Below are 22,047 nucleotides of genomic sequence, written 5' to 3'. Positions count from 1 at the left end.
CCACGATCATTTTTGTTAAGAGCATCTAATGCTGGGTTGGGTGCTGTGAAAGCATTACGCTCCATCTCGGTATTTAAAAGGCAGTTTATTTGAAGCCAGACAGGGCACACCTCGACTTCCATCCCCTTTTTCCTTTTGCTAGTTTCCCCTGTCGTCAGGTTTGTCATCTGAAATCCAGTTCAATGGGGAAATCACTATAGGACATCTAAATAGGTTTCTTAGCTTCTGCATGGCTTTGTTAATTGAGGAAGCAGGAGGGTCATTTACTTCTTAAGGGGCTTATGTGGTACTTTGGAAAAAAAAATAGGAACCCTCTCGTGCTGGGATTTTGGAGCCTTTTGAATATTTTCGGCAGCCCTCAAATAGCAGAGCTAGCCCGCTTATTTCTTTCACTCACACTGAGAAAAATGGCCCGTGCTGAGCTCCTCCTTTACCTGCGCTCTGTGTTGAGGGTCACAGCAGAGCTGCTAAAAAGGCTTCAGTGTCTCACAATCAATGCAGCCGGGTAGCACGGTGATTCATCTCGCCTGCCATCCTGTACCTTGGGGACTTTACTGGTGTCCTGCTGCACTGCCCAAAGTGTTCTCTGCTCTTGAAATGTCTTAGTGAAGTTGCTCTTGGCTGTCCATGCTAAACAGGAGTGGTGCAGAGCTGTCCCTAAAGGGTCCTGCTGGGGCCCCTTTCCACGTTTTCACGCTGCGCCATGGTGGTGGGTTACTTTAAACTGGGAGTGGGGGGTGGGAAATGAGCCACCAGGTGGGTTGTCAAAATGGAATTTTTCTGATCAAATGAAATCATCGGATTCATGTAAAAAGTGCTTTGTTAAACTTACAGATGTATAAATGTCAGCAGTTAACGGAGATGGTGGTGGCAAGGGAAGTATCAGTAAGAGAGAGTGAGCTCCCCGATGGCAGAAACCATGTTTTAGGGCTTACAGCATGTGCCTAATTGGGAGGGATCCCAACAAATATTTGTCAAGTGCTTGATTTTTGAATTGTATTGATGATGATTTTATCCACAAGGTGCTTTATTTCGATTCGTTTCAAGAAATATTTCTTATGCACCTGCTATATGCCAGTCACTTTGCTAGGAAGTGGGTCTTCACAAGGTCAATGTGAAGAGTCCTCTTTCAATGAGTTCACATTTCTGTGGGGTGGAGACTGTCATTTAAATTACACACATACACACACACATACACACATATATATGTGTGTTTGTATATGCATATACACACATACATACATATATATGTATATTTCACATGCACACAGGGACACATACACACAAATAGACACAATGTAATAAGAAGTAATAGTTTGGTAAGTAGGGGGAAGGGAAGGGTTAACAATTAAGGAATGAAGAAAGGCCAGGTGTTGGTATGATGGAGAAGGTGGCCCTTGAATGAAGCCTTGGATGGAGCTCAGAATTTCAAGAGGTAGAGATGTAGAGGGAGGGCATTCCAGGCAAGGGGAGTAGCCTGTGGAAAGGCAAGGGATGGGAGATGGGATGTTTATACAGGAAACAGCAAATAGGCTTGAATGCAAAGCGTAATATTGAGGATTGTTTGTTTTCTTTTTCCTTGCCTCCCCCCCCCCCCCGACCCCTTAGCCCTCTGCTCAGCAGGTCCTTGCTTCAACGGAGGCCAATGTCCAGACGGGGAAGCACAGGTGTGCCAGTGTTCTGTGGGGTTTCAGGGATCTCGATGCCAATATGGTGAGTGGACAGCAGCGGCATTATTTATGCTCAAGATGCGGCCTGTGTTGACTTTACAGAAAATGACAGATTTTGTTGATTCAGACAGATGACAAGGGTCACCTCTCTGGGAAGTGTGGAACCCCTAGCATTAGCCGGTCAAACAAAAACCCAGTGTGAGTAATGTAATCAGTAATGCAGAATGTACTTTTCAGCGTAGCTTTAATTATTCACCATCACAGTTCAGAGGGCCCCAGTAAATATACCGTCGTTTGTTTTGTAAAGGAAATCCCATTTTAGCAATCAGGAGACCTCATGCTGACCTCCACTCTGATTGAAATTGCTGGTCTCTTCTTGACTCAGAGAACTGTCTCTCTGGTCTAAGAATGAATAAAACAAAAAAGCCACAGAATTCTCTTGCGATGTGTCATTCCCTTCTTCATACTCACTCTCCTTCTAGGACTCCCCTGATGTAACTTTCATTTTTCACACCTCCGGGAAACTGGTTCTCTTTCTTTTCAAGGGCAGAACTTCACTGGTTGGCAGTTTCTGGGCACATGCATTTAAGACATCGCTCACATGAGAAAGTTCCAGGGCTCACTTTGTAAGGCAGAAAGAGTTCTCTTCCTTCCTTGGGCTTGCTGTGAGATGGGTGTACTTGGGAGAGGATTCGTTGTGACTAGATTACTTGATGCCACATCTCCAGAGAACCTGTGTGCTTTGATGCACCATTTTTGAAGGAGAAAAACTGGGTTAGAAAGAGTGTGGAAGCTAAGTGATGCACTTCTTGGCATTTGCCTTTGTGCCCTGTTCCTTCTCCATTCACTTTACGCTCCTACCTATCCCACCCGCCCTCCCTCTCCATTCGATGTCCCCCTCCCTGCTGGCCTATGGACCTCCCGGGTGGTTTGTGTACGTCCTTGCTGGCCCATGGACCTCCCTGCACTGTCCTTCCTCTTCTACAAATGGCAGAACCGGGGAAGTTCACTCTGAAGGCTGATGAGAGTTCATCACTCAAGTTCATTGATTTCCTCAGCTCTTGGCAGAAGGTTAAACCTCACATTTTCATGTGTCACCTCAGAATTGCTTTTTTCCTTACATTAAGTTTGGTGCAGTAATCTTGGCAAATAGCTTATTGGGGTGAGGGGGGACAAAGTGCAAAATAACGTGATGTGTGCTTCATAAATGTTGAAAGCACTCTAGAAATATGAGCAAATGTAGTAGTAATATCCAAGTAATTTTATTTATTTATAGAAAATACTTATCTACCTGTGCCATAAGAATCTAAAGAACATTAAATATATAAGAACAATAGCAGAATACTGATTGGTCCGAGGACCGTTTTTATTTGAAATCTGTTATTCAGTTGTTTTCAGTCATATCCAACTCTTCATGTCGCCATTTATTGTGTTTTTTTTTTCAAAGATACTGGAGTGGTTTGACATTTCCTTCTCCAGCTTATTTTACAGATAATAAAACTGAGGCAAAAAGGACTAAGTGACTTGTCCAAGGTCACTTAGCTAATAAGTATCTGAAGCCAGATTTGAACTCAGGAAGATGAGTCTTCCTGACTTCAGGCCTGGCACTTTATCTACTGTACCACCTAACTGCTCAAGGATATGAAACAGGTTAAAAAAATAAAAGCCTAACCTCGATATTGGAATTAGTAATTATTTAATATATATCAGAGAAAAGAAAGCCTCATGTAGTCGGTGAAGTGCTAGGCTCAGAATCAAGAAAAACCAGATTTATACACTGTGTTTGTGACACTTCTTATCTCTATGATCCCAGGCAAGTCACTTTACCTCACTGTGACTCAGACAATTTCCTAGGACTGATATGCTAAATCATACATGGTTTATGATCTTTGTGTGGGGGTTGGAGTGGAGGGTGAGTAGGTAGGGATGAGAGTGCTTCCGTGTTAAGGAAATCTGACATCATAGGAACAGGAAAAAGACATATATTTATTTATACATTTGTTTATTTATTTATAATAGAAGAGCTGGGTGGAGTGCCAGACCTAAAGTCAGGAAGACTCATCTTAGCTGTAAAATAAGCTGGAGAAGGAAATGGATACTTGGATATTACTACTACATTTGTAATATCCGTAGATAGAGTATGAGGCCTGGAACCTGGAAGATTCATTTTTCTGAGTTCAAATCTGGCCTCAGATGCTTACTTGCTGTATGACCCTGGGCAAGACACTTTACCCTGTTTGCCTCAGTTTCCTCATCTGTAAAATGAGCTGGAGAAGGAATTGGCAAACCACTCCAGAATCTTTGCCAAGAAAACCCCAAATGGGGTCACAAATGACTGAAAAATGACTAAACAACAAGGCATTTCACATTCCTGCATTATAAAAATGGAGTCGTTGAAGCTAGGTTAGAATGTACTCCATTCTCCACCTCTATCTCTTTCCCAACTCTGTTGGACCTCAAGGAACTTTCTAAGAGCTGAAGACTGAACAGTTGCAACAAAGTAAATTTTGGGAAATTTGGCTTAGTTTTCAGTATTGTTAATGGTTGTTCAAGTTTGTTTTCTTGGAGAATTGGACTCTGGTTTGTTTTTTTTCTCTCCACTCCCTCCCAACTGAACAGCACTTGTTTACTTAAAAAGAAAATTGGTGGGTCAAAGGCAATGCTCAACATGAAGGCATAAGACTTTTATTATACAATATTATCCTTTGGTAAGATGAATTCAAAGTTCAATAACACTCATGAGGGCTCATGAAAGAATTCTGAGGACATACCAGCTAACCAGCTATCTGAAATAAAAATGGAAAATATTGGAGAAAAATGCAATAAGAAGATGCAGTAACAGTGAAAGCTTATAACAAGAAGAAAAACCAGAGGAAATCTGGGCCCTTAGGACCCTCAGTACAAATTTGGCTTTGGAAAAGTACACTAGATAGCTAGCAGGTTAATTGTAAAAATGAGTTAATTGTAGGTTAACTGTTAAATCTTCTGGGATTAAGAAATGCTTATTCCAACTCCAATAGGATCTTTTGGTCATGATTTGAATTTTAATACAATAAATATATTCATTGCCTTTGAGAAGGCTATCTACTATCAGAGTATTAGAAGGATAATTAAGTTGTTTGTGCCTTTGAAATAAATAAAGACTTTTTTTTTTCAATTCACTGTATTGGGAAGGATTGAGTATCATAAGATCAGGTCAAAACCTCCTTTGGAAAATGCACCTGCTGAGAGACAGCGTAGCATAGTGGAGAGAGGGATGGCTGTGGGGTCAGGCAGAGTCACGTTCAAGTCCTGACTCAGATACCTTGGCTATGTGACTACCAGCAAGTCATTTTATCTCTCTGCTCTGCAAGCAACTTTTTAAGAGCACACAGTGCAATAATGATAACAATAATTAGCATTTTTACGGCACTTAAACGTTTGTAAAGCACTTTATTACTGGCAAGATGGAGGATAGAGATAGCAAGTTCTCCGGACAGATGAAATCACTAGTTGGGATCAAGATGAAAAAAAAGAAAATAGAAAATATGTCCTTGTATATCAGTACCATCAGTTTTAGTTATGATTCATCCTCACAAAAATTAGCCATATTGGAATATAACGTTCAAGATGTGGTAATGAATATAGGGGTAGTAGGTAGTACAGCAATTGGAACAATGCACCTGGAATGGGGAAGACCAGAGTTTAAATCCTGCCTCTGATAATCAACATCTATGTGACCCTAGGCAAGTCACTTAATCCATGTCTGCCTCACTTTCCTCATTTGGAAAATTGAGATATTAATAGCACCTTCCACCCAGGGTTGTTGTAAGAATAGAACGAGAAGATAATTGTAAAATACTTTGTACACCTTAAAATACTATATATTATATAAAGTGTATTATTATTGTTATTTTACATATCTTATTTATAATCTCAATATTATTGTACATAGTCATTTACATCTTATTATAATCTTATTTTCTATACTTTTGTGCACAGGCTAATTTTAACATGGTACTCAGGATAGATCGAACTGTATCTAAAATGCCTGGTGAGCTAACTTTCAAAAATGAGGCTGGGAGACCTTCAGAAGCTGGGAAAAAATACCACAGTGGGAAAGAAAACAGAGCCTCGCTGGTACTTGGGAGAAGGACTAGAAGTTCATAATACGTCCAAAATTACCGATCTACTCGACTCATTTGATAAAACTTCCTTTAATAAGAAAAAAATGAAGAAAATGAATTTGGACAATTAAGAAATAATGACAAGCTTTCTCAAATAACTATTGATTAAAAGCCTCAAAAGTCATGCTTTGAAGATTAGAACACATGCAAATGAGGCTAGATGGCCAGAGGAGCAGTTATCTGTTTTTCTGGTCACCTGGGGACATAGGCAGAAAAATTGACAACAGCATTAACTGATTAATGCCAGCTTTTAAGAGGGAAATAATGAAAACATGACACAGACACATCTTTAGTTCAATTCAACAAGCCATAATTAAGCATCTGTTATGGGCAGATCCCTGTGCTAGAACCTAAGGATGCAGACAAAAGAAAATAATCCCTGTCCTTAAGGATCATGAATCATACTGGGGTAGGGGAAGGGGGAATATAACCACACACAGGTAAGTAAATACAATATGGCTACATGGGGTCATAAATCTAGATTTGGAGACAACCTTGGAGACCAACGAGTTCAATTCCCTCTTTTCACTGAGGAGGAAACTGAGGTCCATGAAGCTTAAGTAACTTTCCCAAGGTCACACAGGCAGTAAAGATCAGAGGCAGAATTTGAATCCAGATCCTCTGAGTTTACAGCCAATGTTCTTCCCACGTATTCTCCTTCTTTCCTCATTAAGGTGTGTGTGTGGGGGGGGAGGGACATATGCATAGGATTTATTTAGCACCTACTATGTGCCCCACTATGCTAAACACTTTACAAATATTATCTTATTTGATCCTTACAGCAATGATGGGAGGTAGAAGCTATTATTATCCTTATTTTACATATGAATCAGACAGAGTAAATACTTGCCAAAAGTCACACAGCTTTTTGTAAGTTTCTGAGGCTGTGTTTGAACTCATGCCTAACTGACTCCAGGACTTGCGCTCTGTCCACTGGATTGCCTAACTGCCTATGGATGATCAAGAAAGGCTTCATGGAGGGGGATCCCTCTCCATCTTCCACTTTACCCTTAAATCCTTCAAAGTTTTCAAAAAGTGGAAAGGAGGAAGGGATTCGTTCCAGAAACTTATGCAAATGCATCCCCATAGCAGTGGTCAATGGTGTGACTCATAGAGCCCTGGTATTAGAGTCAAAAGAGCCAAGTTTCAGACCCTACATCCCCTTATTTCTATAACTTTGGGCAAGTTGTTTAACTCTTCCTCACTGCCATTCCCTCATATGTAAAAAGAATGGGTTGGATGAGATGATTCCAACTTGACCATTCTATGGTTATATGAGAGCCAGGGGTGGACTAGTGAGTTCGGGGAATGGGCAGCAGATCTCTTTGGTTGGAATAGAATAACTGAAAGGAATTAATGTGAAACCAACCTGAAAAAGGTTGGTAGATTCTGAGTGTAGGGAATCTTAAATGCACTCAGACTGTTCAGAGCCTTAAATGCCAGGATAAAGAGCTTTTATTTTATTTGAGAGAAAATAAGAAGCCTTGGAAAAATTATGAACAGAGGAGTGACATGGTCAGATCAGTGTCACATGTATTTTATTTAGGCTATTGTGTGGAGGATGTTTTGGAAAGGAAGCAAGTAAAATCAAGGTCATCAATTAGGAGGCTAATAGAATAATTAGGGTGAGATGTGAGCAGTACATGAACTAGGCTGGTGGTTGTGTTAGTAAAGAGAATGGATATGAGAGATGCAGAGATAGAATGAATAGGATTTGAAAACTAATTAGATGTGGGATAGGGAAGGAGGGACTGAGAAGGAAGAAAGAACCATAAACCCTAGGTTACGAACCTGAGTAACTGAAAGATGCAGCTCCCTCCCCAGAAGTAAGAGAATGTGGGGGAAGAGGGACATAGGGAAAGAAAAATGAGCAGTTCCAACTTGCATATGCTGAGTTTCCCTTGTCAATGGGTCATCCGTTTGGATGTCCAGATGAGAGTTTTATATGTATGGCTGGAGTGTGGAGACTGATTAGGGTGGGATACATCGATGTTTGGAGTCCTCGTGGCCATCACAAAAGGGTAGAATGTAAAGAGAAAAGACAAGGCCTAGTCCTGATCCTTGACAAGTTGGTATTTTTATGGGTTAAAGATGGGTGATGGTCCAGAAAAGGAGATTTAGAGAGAGTAGTCAGACAGGTAAGAAGAGAGCCAGCATAGAGTAATTCCAAAGAATCCAATGGAGAAGAGAACATCCAGGAAAAGGAGGGTGGTAGATAGTGTCAGGAGCTGTAAGGATGTCAGAGAGGATGAAGACTGAGAAAAAGGTCATCTGATTTAGCCATGCACCTGTGAGTACTATGTAGGAGTTTGATTTCAATATGGCGGTAGGGTCCAGATCCAGATTCTCAGACAAGAAAATTCCCAGATCCCAAATCCTTGGCACTCCAATAGTTGATTAGCTTTAGTTTCATCAGTGGAAATGGCAATAAAGGAGATGCAATAACTGTCTGCTTTGCCGCTGCACCCTAAGAGCCCAGGGGCCTTTGCCACCTGCCTTGTAACCCAACAACCTCTTTGTGTCATCTCCACCTTTTAGAATGTGAGTTCCTGGCCAGCAGGGATCGGCTTGCTTATGTCTTAAGTCCCCTGCTTTCATCTTATAACACTCCTTCCTTATTCAGCTCCTACCTAGGATTTCCTTGAGATTTGTAGTAGAGGACCATAGTGATCTGTCTCACTGCATCTTGGATCCTTATGGTGGCATTGCTAGTGGTCCTAGCTGTTACTTTGACAGCTGCATTTTTATAATGGTTATGCCATAGATTAGGTTGGGCAGAAGGTAGGTGGCTCAGTATAGAGCACTGAGGCTAGGAGTCAGGAAAACCTGAGTTGAAATCCAGCCTTAAACACTTACTAGGTATATGACCCTGGGCAAGTCATTTAACTTCTGTTGGCCTTGGGTACCTGACCTGTAAAACGGGGATAACAACAGCAAATACTTCCCAGAATCAAATGAGATAATAATTGTAAAGCACTTAGCACAATGTTTGTGTCTGGCACAAAATGAAGACCATATACATATTAGCTATAACAATAATTATAACTCACGTTATAGCTAATATTTACATAGTCATATATGGTTATAGCATTATTATTATTATTGCTATGTCCACAATAAGAAAACTTTATGAATCAGCCCATCCTTTAGAATAATAGTCCCCAAGTTTTTATAAGGAGGTGCTTTTTCATTTTAATGAATCATTAAGACCACTGGGGTGGGGAGGATGTGGATAGGAAATTTGCTGAGCTGAACTGGGGAGAGAGTGTTAGCTGCTGCTGGGAATCCTGGTAAAGTCATGGAGAAAGCTGGTGGTTAGAGGCCTGTCAGGCAAGGCTTTGTGATTTAGAGGCTGTGTGGCCTAACAAATAGAATGTAGAACCAGGGGTCTTCAAAAAAGACCTGGATTCGAATCCTGAGGTACTAGCTATGTAGCCTTGGGAAAGTCACTTAACTTCCAAATGCTTCTGTTTCTTCATCTGTAAAATGGGGATAATAATAGCCCCTACCTCCCAGGTAGGTGGTAGTGAGGCACACATGAAACAATGTATGTAAAATGCTTTACAAACCCAAAAAGTCTTATAGCACTGTGAGCTGCTACTAAATATTGCTTGACTGGTTAGAGTCCCATGGAATTCTGTTCAGCAAACATTTGTCAAGCACCTACAGTTGTTGAGGTACAAATCCATAGAACCTTTTCAGGTTGGAGGTAGTCATCCACTGGGGGACCCAACTTCTGAGTTAGTGGGTGCTTCCAGGTTCTGTACTCTGTGTACCCTGTGGCTCTACAGATGCACACGTTGTGCTTGGTGCTGGGGTCACGAAGACAAAAATAAAAGTCTCTGCCCTCAAGGAGCTTACATTCTAGAGGTTATAGCATGTACACCATTCTTAAATATACACAAAAGACATCAATGCAAAGTAGCATGCATGAGATCATTTTTGCAGAGCGGAAGCACCAGCATGGCGGAGGGGGAGGGAGAATCATGAAAAGCCTTCATGTGAGAGGTGGCATTTCAGAAGGAAATTAGTGGTTCTAAAAGGCAGAAGAAAGAAGGAGGGCACACCACAGTTGGGGCATGGTCTATGCAAGGGCAACTGAGGCAGAAGATGGGAGTGTCAGAGGTGAGGAGCAGCAAGAAGGGCCGGTGAAGAATGCGTGAAAGGGAGCTCAGTACAGCAGCTGGCACCTAAGAGGGGCTTAGCCAGCGCTTGTTGATTTGACTCAAATAATGCAGAATGTGGCTGTGTAAGGGCAAATAAATAAAGACGAGGTGTTCAGAGGATGGTCTGAGAGCTGAAGTTGGTTAATAACCTCCAACAATCTGCTGCCTGGCCAAAGGCTTTCTAAAGATGACAGATCAGGCCAGACCCCTTTGAACCCCAATATTTAACTTAATAGCAAATATTCTCCTTACCTCAACCTCCTTAGGTTTAGCAGCTGGCCTGGTGAAAGAATGAAAACAGGAAGAAAGTGGGGGGGGGTGGCTTATGAAAAACAAATCATGTCAGGCAGCCTGGATAGTTCCTTTAATTGAATTATAAAATTAGTGGAGAAAGATTGGATTTGGATGGGGAAAAAACCGACAAGGATTTAATTCAACACACTTATTAATCCTCAAAGCGTAATGAACAATTCTAGTAGAAAGAAAAAAAAAGTAAAATTATCCAGAGAAGACAAGAGATGAGAGAAGCTGTGTGTTTGAAACAGGAGCTGGCCAGACAATTCTAATATTTTGGTCTTTGCTTATAGTTTCTTTACATTGTAGAATGAATAAATCTTAAATAAGGTCTTATTTTGGTTTTGATATTTTTAAAGTGTTTACTGCTTCCACATTGACGTTAAATCCTAATATCTTCCCTGCCTGGGGGTGGCAGTGGAGAAAGGAATTGTTCCTTGCAAACAAAGAAATAATTAAGCAAACCAATTCAACATATGGGTCATCTTGGACACTGCATGCCTCATTCGGCATCTGTAATACACCACCTCTCTGATGAGATATAGGAGGCACGCTGCGACATTCGTGAAACTTAGCAAGGCTTTAGTTTGAACACTGAATTCTGTTTTCTATAACTTAAGTAATACAGTGGTATTGGCAAGAATTGATAAATATATCAAAGGATTATTTGTGAAGAAAGATTACGGCACTCAACTACCTGGGGTTTTGTGTGTGCTTAATATAGTGCATTTGGCTGTTTTTAATCTATGTGGAAGATTTATCACATAACACAAAAAAACCCTCTTTTTCATTAGGACACCTTAAATGTAAAAGGCAACCTTTACACACCTCAGGTGAGAGCTCAAAGAGGACTTCTGGAATAATTGCCCCTTATTTGAAATGGATGAATAGAGGAAAGGGGCAGGGAGGTGGCATAGTGGATAGAGTGCCAGGCCTGGAGTCAGGAAGACTAATCTTCCTGAGTTCAAATCTGGCTTCAGATACTCACTAGCTAGGTGACCCTGGGCAAGTCACTTAACCCTGTTTGCCTCAGTTTCCTCATCTGTAAAGTGAGCTGGAGAAGGAAATGGCAAACCACGCCAGTATCTTTGCAAAGAAAACCCCAAATGGGGTCACAAAGAGTCAGACAGGATTGAAAAATGACTGAACAAAGAACAAAAAACCAGAGAAAACCAAATGGGCTGAGTAGGGAAATATATGACTCTTCATGCTATCAACAGAAAGATGCTCATATTTCTAGGATCTGTGATTTCATTATTGTCACTTCATCCACTGATGTAGAGTGCGATCCCTGGGACTTAGTATCGTGTCTTCAAAAACGGCTGCAGCCCCAGTATTCTACACTTTCTGACCAACATGGTAATAAAGCTCTTAAAATGTCACTGGTCAGGCCCTCTAGTGACAGACACACAGTCCACTGCCAGGTCCATGCTCAAAGCCTTTCCACATTGGTAGACTCTTTTGTTGGTTGTTTTTTGCTGACAGAGCCCTTGGAAAGACAGGAAGTCATTACTGTCAACTGTGACGAGTCATCAGAGAAAGAATATAGTGGAGAATAAGGAGGGACAAACTTAGAAAATTAAAAACCTGTCCCCTAGAAGGGGACCGGGGGTAGCTCCAATCCAAATCATCTTGGCTCAGGCTCAGCCTCTAAGACCTAATCAGGAATTCCCTGCTTCTTTATATCATGTCAATGAACTTGTTCTTTCAATGTGTTGATGACTATGTTTCCATATAATGGGTTCCTTGGTCATCCTATATATTTTATACTTTGTACTGAGTTGAAGTCCATTGACTTTTCTGCCAAAAGTGCCCACAACACAAAAATAGATTAGGAATCCCTTCTCTGTAAGAAAGAGAGGTGTGCTCAATCGGGGATTGCATTTGTCTTCACAGTAAGATGCTAATGAATATGTCCTTAATGTGTGACAGAGAGCTATGACCATCCAATGGATCTGATGGCTTCCCTGCTCAATTTCCTCTTATAAAATTAAAGTAGGAAAAGTTTCTAGGGTGTGAGAAGGGAGTGGCAGTGCAAGCTGGAAATGTCTTTGGAATCAGACAACATGGGTTTGAACCTTACCTCCATCTCTCCCTAGCTGAATGACCCTGAATGAATCTTTCTGGGCCTCATTTTTCTCATCTGTAAAACAAAGGGGCTAAACTAGAAGGTCATCTAAGGCCCCCTTTGGCTTTAAATATGTGATCCAGTGAGTCAATGAAATTGTGGGCATATCCTCACATAGGAGTTAAAACAAGGTGGTGTGTATAAGGAACCATCTTCCTGAAATAACTGACCAAATTTTTTTTTTTTATTGCAAGTCCACGATAGGGGTGGAAGGGCTGGAGTGAGGGTGAGGATGTATGATTGAAATAGCCAAGGCTTGCATGTAGTCATTATAAGCATTCAGTAATGGATGGAGTTGTCTTTTTCATTGTCTGCTGCGATCTGTCTTACAATAACAGACTTCTATCAATTACAAAGGGAGACTGCAGAATGTTCTCTTTGGTTGTTGTTTCACTGTGAGTAAGTATCAGGACCATTTCTCTTAAAGACTCTGATGAAAAAGGACTCAGAGAAGAGATTAAACAAGAAATCAGCCTGGGCAAAGCAGTTAACGCACTGCTCCGTGGGCTTCATTACTATTCCCCGACTGTTTGGGGGATGCAGGCCGCAGGAGGCCTTGTTAGCCAGAGGAATCTGGCATCTTGGGGTGCCTGGTGGGATTTCACTCTGGCTTTTAAAATTCCAAGTATGGGGGCCTGGTGGCAACTGGCTAATTACAGAGAGGGGGCCTTTGGTATTGGCTAGTTTGCTGGGTTTGTCCGTTTTGTTTTCTCTTAGCTCTCTGCGAAATTGTGACTTTCAAAGAATTGTCTGTAGCTTGGGACAATCATAGAGCAAGATTTCTTTTTTTTTTTCCTGAAAATACTTATCCATTTGATTTCTCTCCTTTCGCCAAATGGAACAAGAACTACTAATAAAATACACACATACATACACACAGAGAGGCGTACGCATGCATGCATGTGTATGTACTTACATTTGTATGCATGTAAACATAAATTTGTATATGTGTAACTCTATATACATAAATATCTATGTATATTTACAGACATTGCACTATAATGAAAATAAGCCCTAAGCAGAACCTTACATATATATATATATGTATATATATATATCTTTCATATATCACATCTATATTTATATATCATACCCAGATACAGACATCCATAGGTATGCTAGGGAAATAAGTCATTAGCTATTTTTGCTGAGTATATCTATATTTAATTCAATATCACAGAAATATATCCTGATGCAGTTTCTCTCCAGATGCTCCCTATACTGATGAAATCCCAAGTATGGTTAAAAATAAAAGCAAAAACCAGAAATCATATGTACACATAGATAGATTACTTGTATGTTTCTTGTATATTAATGTTAAGACATTACATTCATTTGATATGTGCTTGAGACAATGAAGAATGAAATGCTGATATTTAATACATATTACATATATACAATACATATTAGATATATAGGGATGGTGGGCAACTAGGTGGTGCTGTGTATAGAGGGCTTGGAATCAGGAAGATGTAGGTTCAAATCTGGCTTCACAGGCTTACTGGCTATGTGACCCTGGGCAAGTCAGTTAACCCTGTTTGCCTCAGTTTCCTCATCTGAAAAAAGAACTGGAGAAGGAAATGGTAAAGCACTCCAGTATCTCTGCCATGAAAAATCAGATACTACTGAACAACAGCAATACATATATAAGGTCTAGGACTAGACCTATGATGTCATTGATATTAGTGCATATTAATTAATACTAATTAGTGATGTTAATGATCTACTATTGCAGGTTGTATTCATCCCCCCCCCCCAATAACTATAAACAGTTGCCTAGAAAGCTGAGAGACTAAATGAATTGCCCAGGGTCCCACAGCTAGCATCTGTCATATATGTTAAATTTTTCACCATATATTGAGAGCTATAAGAGACTTCAGAGAGCATCTAGACCAATAGGTAAGGCATTAATGTGAACTGTCCAAGGTCCTGCAGATGTAAAGAGACAAAGCCAGTGTTCAAACCCAAGTTCCATGTCTCCAAATCCTGTCCTCATCCCACTATCCCAGGCTGGTGAAATGTGGCTAATCATGTATCTAAGTACTTTCATAAAAAGTGTTCTTGCATGCTTTATGTATTTATGTGTGTGAGACATAATCATGTTATGCTTTCTTTATAAGCATTATGTAAACATATATGTTTGTAAGTGTAAATAGGTAATTTCTTACAATATAGCCTTCAAATTAAATATTGACTCATTCCCCTTAAATCTCTTCTATACAGGTTTAGTTATTTATTCAGTTATTCATCTGTGCTATTTATCTTTTTTTTGCGTCTATGAAGCTGACTTTAGTACTTCTAGTTGACTGTAGTTTAGTACCAATAAAAGGTAAATTCCTGGTCTAAAACTACCCAAATTTATCAATATGTCGTGTTTAAACAAGGGTAATATATTGCTCTTCTTTCCTTCTCTCTCCCCACCAATCTTTTCAGAAGGCACTGTCTGGAGTAGGAAAAAACTTCCTTTTTTTCTCTGTTCTGGAAATTTGTTTTTACCTGAAAATTTGATATTTTGGTCATTTTCACTGTCTTATGCTGTACAGAGCATGGAGGAAGTGGAGGGAAGGGTCAGGGATGGATGAAATATCCCATTTTGATTTGCTGGAGTTTAATATGGTTAAATGACATTCTGCTAGTATGGTCATATAATATTCAAACTCTGATAAATGTACCTGTATATGTGTAGTTGTGCACACACATGCATGTGCTCATATCCATGTTCAGTGTAAATGTTGATTATGCCACAAGTCAGATGAAACTTTGTCCGAGCTTCCCATTATATTTTATATTAATTTTATGTATAACAATGAACATTCTCTTTTAATATATTATGTGAGGAGAGCAAATTTTTAGGGATTTTCAAGTATTTTCTTATGCCTCCCCATCATAGATCTAGAATTTAATAGAAACATACATGTATACACACACATACATAAATGTATATATATATATATACATATACACATACCTATACACATCTACGTCTGTTATCTATACCTATAGATAGTAGATAGGTATAGATATCAGTTAAAGTTAAACTATATCAATCAAATAAAGCTATTTCCATGTCCTCTTAAGGGTTGCTAATTTCTGAGCTATTTTTCTAAGGCATATTAACATGCTTTCTTCCTGTTTTCTTTCCAGTTCCCTCATCCTTTGGCGAGACAAAATGATCCCCTCCCCCTTTCACTGTCTAACTGTTCCCCTTTACCCACCTCTGCCCAGTTGTTCAGTGGTACCCAGCTTTTCCCTGGTTGCCATGGTGCCCGTTTGGGAGGCCAGGTCCTGTGCTAAGACTAACCATAAGCCCTCTTTTTTCCACTATCAAAAATGTAGCTCTCCTTGATTTCACTAGATGTCTGACTGGCAGTTTTAATAAATGGATTCATTATAAAGGGCTAATAGGTGCCTCTGTTCCAATATGCAATCTTTTCCAGTTAGCATATTTTCATTTTCAGGTGATCCCTTTGAAGTAGCCTTGTCTTAAATCAAAGGAAGGCCCCTCTGGTGTTTGAGTTTTCCCTTGGCACAATCCAGTACTGTGAGAGGTGAGGGGTGGGGGAAGCCAGTCTTTCTATCCAGTTCAGCATATACTTATTAAGGACACTTTATATGCTAGACACTTGGGAGTCCCTGCCATCAGGGGGCTTTCATTGCATCAGAGAGACCTTCCAGTAATAGAACAGGAGATTGCTAGCCATCCTGCCTTTATCATGTATGAACCCATTCCATTGTCCTTCATGAAAAATGAGTGGAGGAAATCAGGACTATCTGTGGCCTGAGGTGGACAGGTCACCATTTATCCCTGATACCCACACCTACCTGTTAATTAAGCAAAGAGCTGCTGCCAAATATTTCCTAGACTAGCCATGGAAAACCTGTGGTATTAGGATAGTCATTCATGGGTGCACATTTCACACGTCATCGCCTTTCTCTAACAGTCAGTTCAATTCAACAATCAATCCAAAAATCAGCATTCATTTATTAAGCACCTATTATGTGCTAGGTGCAGGAGAAATGACAAAAAAAAAAGTAGAACTTCCAGTGATGAAGAAGTTCACATACTACTCAAGGAAGTAACACATATGAGCATAAAGAAATACAAAGTATATTCAAGGTAAATGCAAATAGATCCAAGCTAAATATTTAAACTCTGTTAAGTGATAGGAGATTGGTATCTGTGTACAGGTGGAACACACAGTCTTTCTGTGCATTAGTAGCCTGGAGGATCAGGAATGGAGGAAGTAACACTTGAGTTGAACTTTGTGGCCATCTGAGAGTTCTAAGAAGAAACAGAGCATTCCAGGCAGAAAGAACAGACAGTGAAAAGGCATGAAGTGAGAAATGGAATACTGTATGTGAGGAAGAGCGGGTAGGCTAGTTGGGCTGGAAGGTACACTGCATGTAGTGAGGTGCCAAAAGCCTAGAAAGTTAGACTAGAATCATTGGTCAGCTATGGCATTCAATTATGTTAGGTTCATGGTACATAAAGACAGAATGGATTTAGTATCTGGCTTCAAGAACCTCAAATCCTACTAGGAGAGATTTGACATCTATCATCTCTCTCTCTCACCATCCATCATTCATCCGTCTATCTATCTATCTATCTATCTATCTATCTATCTATCTATCTATCTATCCATCTATCTATCATCTATCTATCTATCTCTTTTTCATTTCCTCTCCCTTGGCTTTGGGCCTATGAGATAAGATAGAGTAGCACAGTGAAAATATCATAATATTCTAACTCTAGACAACTGTTCCGTGTGGTGCAGGTAGGTCTATGTTCTTTAGTACTGAACAAATCTCCAAGCATACATACATCACCCCAATCAGCTGAAACTGACAAGCTTCAATCAGGTGCCAAATCACAAACAAATGTCCAAACTGGATCTTAATCTGGGGGTGGGGGTCTGGACAATGATGGGATCATTAGAGAACACAGTCCTTGAAGCCTCAAGGCATGAGACCCCTGTGTGTGTGTGTGTGTGTGTGTGTGTGTGTGGAATAAGCCTTTGTTGGAGTCGTGATGGGTTTTAAACCTTATTTTAAAACTCCGTTTTTGTTGAAGGATCTTTAACAACTGGAGATTTACTTACGTAACTCAAGCAAAGGCAATTTTTTTTTGCTATTTTAACAGAAGAGATGATATGTTTTTGTTCTGTTTTGGCTTCTCATGACCCCTGCTTAGCTTTCATTTATCACAAATAATCTTCTTTTGTATCCTGCAATTGCTGCAATGTTGAGATGCTTATATTACATCTGACCTTGAAGAAGGGTCAAAATAAAACTGTAAATTAGGCGAGAATACATTACTGCTGGCTGAAGAGCGTGTCCAGAATCCCTGAAAAGGAAGTTTTGGGATGGAGATGAAATCCAGAGTTCTGTCTCTATGCTGGCAGAAGAGGAAGTGGCCTATTTTCTGAGAAGTCTAACTAGAAGTAGAATTGTGATTACTTGTTAATTAATTCTAACATTTGTTCTGTGTTGAGCCTGGAATATACAGGAAGACAGAAAATACGGTCCTTGCTCTCAAGTAACTCCCTAAGAGGAGAAGAGACATTAGGGCATATTGTCAGGGAACAACCACATTAAGTGTGCAGGAGATGGATAATGAGACTGATAGTCAATGAGATAGATGGTTGTCAATGAGATTGAGGAAGCATCAGATAAATAGCAAGATCATCATTGAGTTTAGCCCTCTGGGTTTTAGCTTAGGAAACTGATGGGAGAAAGTGGCTTGCTCAGGAGCACATAACTAGTAAAGTTTGAGGTGAGACCTGAGCACAGGTGCTCCTGACTCTTCAGTCCAGTGCCCAGTAGTTCTCATACTTTTGTTTTCCATCATGGACCCCTCTTACAGTCTGGTGAAGCCAAAAGACCCTTTCTTTGGATAATGTTTTTAAGTATAAAATAAAATACATAAGCTTATAGAAGGAAACCAGTTTTATGGAAATATAATGATCAAAATACTAAAAATAAGCAATTTCACCCCCAGTTGAGAACTCTTACATTATTCTACACTTGGATAGCTATAAACTTAGATATCTAAATATTAATAACATAGAACAGGTAATATCATTAAATTGAAATTTTAATGCATGGACATAATACTTCCTAGGAACCATTGAGATAGCTGGACAAGTTCTGAAATGTGGACTAAACAGTTAGGCAACTTTAAATCTGCTTGAAAAATCAGGTTCAAAGAATGCGTGATTAGTAGTAGATAGATATTAATGGAGGAAGGGCCTCTGGTGAATTGATGCAGGCCTCTGTCCTTGGTTCTGGTCTTTTCAATATTTTAATCAATAACTTAGATGAAGGTGCAGATGGCATTTATTAAATTTCCAATTGAAACTAGGATTAGAAGGATAGGTAATATATTGGATGAGAGAATTGAAATCCAAAAATATCTTGACAGGCTGAAATGATGGACAGACTCCAATAAATTAAATATGATTAATTCATCAGACATTTATTAAGCACTTTCTGTGTGCAGAACATTATGTTATGTGCTATGAAACTATAAAGTCTAAATAAGATGGTTTATATTCTAACATAGTTTAAAATTTCATAGAAAAATATGACATTAAGAAAGAGAACTATAATATATAGTATTTTGTGAGGTATGCCCTGGTGCTTCCTAAAAACTGCTATGTGACTTTCAAGCTGTCAGGTCATTATCAATTGAGGAAACAAACAAAAACTTCCTGGAAAATGGAGAATATTAACTAGACTGTAATGGAAGGGGGGCGGAATTCAACAGTTAAAGGCTAGAGAAAGCATTCCACTATCAGGAATCCATGTGAGCAAAGGCATAGAGATGAGGAAAGAACCATGCATGTTTAGGGGTCAGTATAATCCAGTTTAACTGGAAGACATCACAGTTGGCCAGATGTTTGTTAATGAAGACTTGTGGTAAGATGATGGCAGTGGAGAAGGGGGGATAGACATAAGATATGCTGTAGAGGAATACTCAATAGCATTTTATTGTTATATGTGACAGCTGAGGGGGAGAGAACAGTCAAAGATAATGCCAAGGTTACACCTATGGGAGGCAAGGTGAATGGCAGAGTCACAGGCAGAAATAGCAAAACTGGAAGAAGGGGAAAGTTGGATTTTAGACAATCACATTTGGGATGTCTATGGTTCATCTTTGTAGAGGTAAACAGTACACAATTGCATCTCAGAAGAGAGGCCTGGCCTGGAGCTGCAAGTTTGGTGGATGCCTATAGTTGTAGGAATGAATTAAATTACCAATTTGTAGTAGGTTATACTCATACCTGTACATACTACAACACAGAAAGTAGGAGCTATGATGCAAAAATAATTTCAAGGAAGAAGTTTGAAGTAAATCGATTTCAAGCTCGAGGGATGCTTGGAATGATGCTGACCAATAGGCCTTGTCATGTAGGCATCTACAGTATGGATGTTTCTTTGCACTGCACGAGTGATAGTGTCCTTGGCTTCATCTTGAGCATAGAAAATGTACCTAGCGAGGGGTATCAATGGCCAGATGCAATGAGCCCTTTATCTTGTGGGAACTTCATTTGCCACCATTTTGAATGTGTCCCCATAAAGCAAAGAGAGGCCCAGAGAGGTCAGAGATCAAAAATTGACAACTGTCTCCTTATGATCTACCAGAACCTTCTTGTATATCCTGGACCATTCCAATGTCTAGGTATAAGATGGTGCCTGCCATCTCCTAAGCCAAAAAAGAAAGAGTGGAGAGAGAAGAAAAGATGTCTAAGAACAAGCCATCAGGGGAAGATTCACATGGGAAGACCCATGGGGAAAAGATGAGGACCCTCCAAAGGAAACAGACAAAGGGATAGTCAAAAAAGTAAAAGAAGACTCAAAAAAGTTCAATGTCACATTTGATGTCAAGGCAAAAGTGAGTAAGCAGGAGAATGAGATGTTTGTCCTCAAAAGTTGCTGAGAAATTAGAGAATGAGGACTGGAAAAAAGACATTTGAGTTGATTTTGGAGAAATCAAGAGAGAACCTCTGAGAGAACAGTTTAAGTGGAGAGGTGTGGTGGGTAAAAGATGAAATGACTGAGGAAACAAAGGCTTGAGCTTCCAAGTATAGTGATTTATTAAGCAATGCATATCAATTTCATAAAAAAGCCCGGGACCAGTTGCCTTCCTCAGCTTTGGCACTAGACCCTGAATACAAGGGGAGATAGATTTTTTTTTATACATTAAAAACAATTAACCAAATAAGATCAATTAATTAAAAACAATTAACCAAGATACAAAATTAGGTAATCTGATTTCTAATTGAAGGAAAATTGGGAACTTTCTAAATTGGAAGGGGGAGAGAGATCAGGTACAATTCTCTGAAAACAGAAAAAGAGGTGTCCCATTTCCCACCCCCAAGTGTCTACCAACAATCAAATGAACATGGAAACAATAACTGATTAACCAGAATGGAGTCAGTTTTCAGGTAAGACATATGGGTTGCTTGAAATGTATAATTATGAGAAAACTCCTTGCATCAACCTTCGGGTTTGACTGGGTTTCTGATCAGTGTAACCCAAGTCCTTAGTTAAGGGTATTTAAGCAGAAGGTAGAGGTGGTCCAGTTTCACAGCTATGAAGGACTAGGTTCAACAATTTCCTTGAGCATATCAAATTATTAAGCAATGAATGCCAGTTGCATAACAGATTAGGACCAATCACTTTCCTCAGCTTTGGCACTGGACCGTAAATACAGGGGAAAACAGATTTTTACACGTTAAAAACAATAAAATAAGACAAATTAATTAAAAGAGAACAGTTCTTGTAGTAAGAGAGTTCTTTGAAAAAGTATTGATCCATAGGAAAGAGTAACTAGAGAGAAAGAGATGGAAAATTGATCAGAAGAGATGACAGGTAGGTTTAACAGTGGTGTGTTGAAGCTATCTCATACCAGGTCAAGAAAGCTGATTTTTAGATTTTTAGTGTGAGAATTTATACCCTGGAAATCAACATACACTATAAATCAGGGTTTAATTTATTGTTTTATTGATTATCTAGATTTAAGGAAATGATGAAGAAATATGAATAATGCAGATTAAACTTAAAAGTGTGGGATGTGTATTTTTTTTTACCCAGAGAGCCCATTGTTAAACATTTACAGCATACCCCTGGCATTATAGGATCAAAGGTGTAGAGCCTGAAGAGAACACAGAAGCAATCTGCTCCAATCCCATCCTTTTACAGATGAGGCAATATTGACCTATGGAGATTAAGTGACTTGCTCGGTGCTGCACAGAAAAAGTGGCAAGATTTGATTTTAGAGCTTCTAACTCTAGAGTGAGGGTTCTTTCCACTGTACCACATGGGAACTAGATCAAGGCTACAGAGAGAAAGTAGCTTTAGAGTGAAGTTAATACATGTTCTGTGACTGGAAAAGGCCTACTGAAAGAGTTCAGGTTCATATTTAGAGGCAGCTAGGTGATGCAGTTGTTAGAGCACTGGACCCAGAACCAGGTAGCCTAGAGTTCAAATCCGTCCTCAGACACTTACTTCTTATATGATCCTGAGCAAGTCACTTAAGCTCTGTCTGACTCAGCTTCCTAATCTGTAAAGTGGGAATAATAATAGCACCTACTTCCCAGTACTGTTGTGAAGCATTTTGT

General features: G+C 39.7%; 1 protein-coding gene across 1 annotated transcript in view; it reads left to right on the top strand.

Annotated features, from left to right (window-relative positions):
* Positions 1-22,047, top strand: part of LOC114053209 (EGF-like and EMI domain-containing protein 1) — a 726,964-nt gene that overhangs the window by 67,562 nt on the left and 637,355 nt on the right. Inside the window, exon 4 of the mRNA XM_027876127.1 lies at positions 1,609-1,713. Coding sequence (XP_027731928.1) covers positions 1,609-1,713 — 105 coding nt within the window. The remainder of the gene's footprint in view (positions 1-1,608; positions 1,714-22,047) is intronic.

Source organism: Vombatus ursinus, unplaced genomic scaffold (assembly GCF_900497805.2).
Source record: "Vombatus ursinus unplaced genomic scaffold, bare-nosed wombat genome assembly UNPS02014810.1, whole genome shotgun sequence".
Lineage (NCBI taxonomy): Eukaryota > Metazoa > Chordata > Mammalia > Diprotodontia > Vombatidae > Vombatus > Vombatus ursinus.
This window is presented reverse-complemented; position numbering and strand designations above follow the sequence as displayed.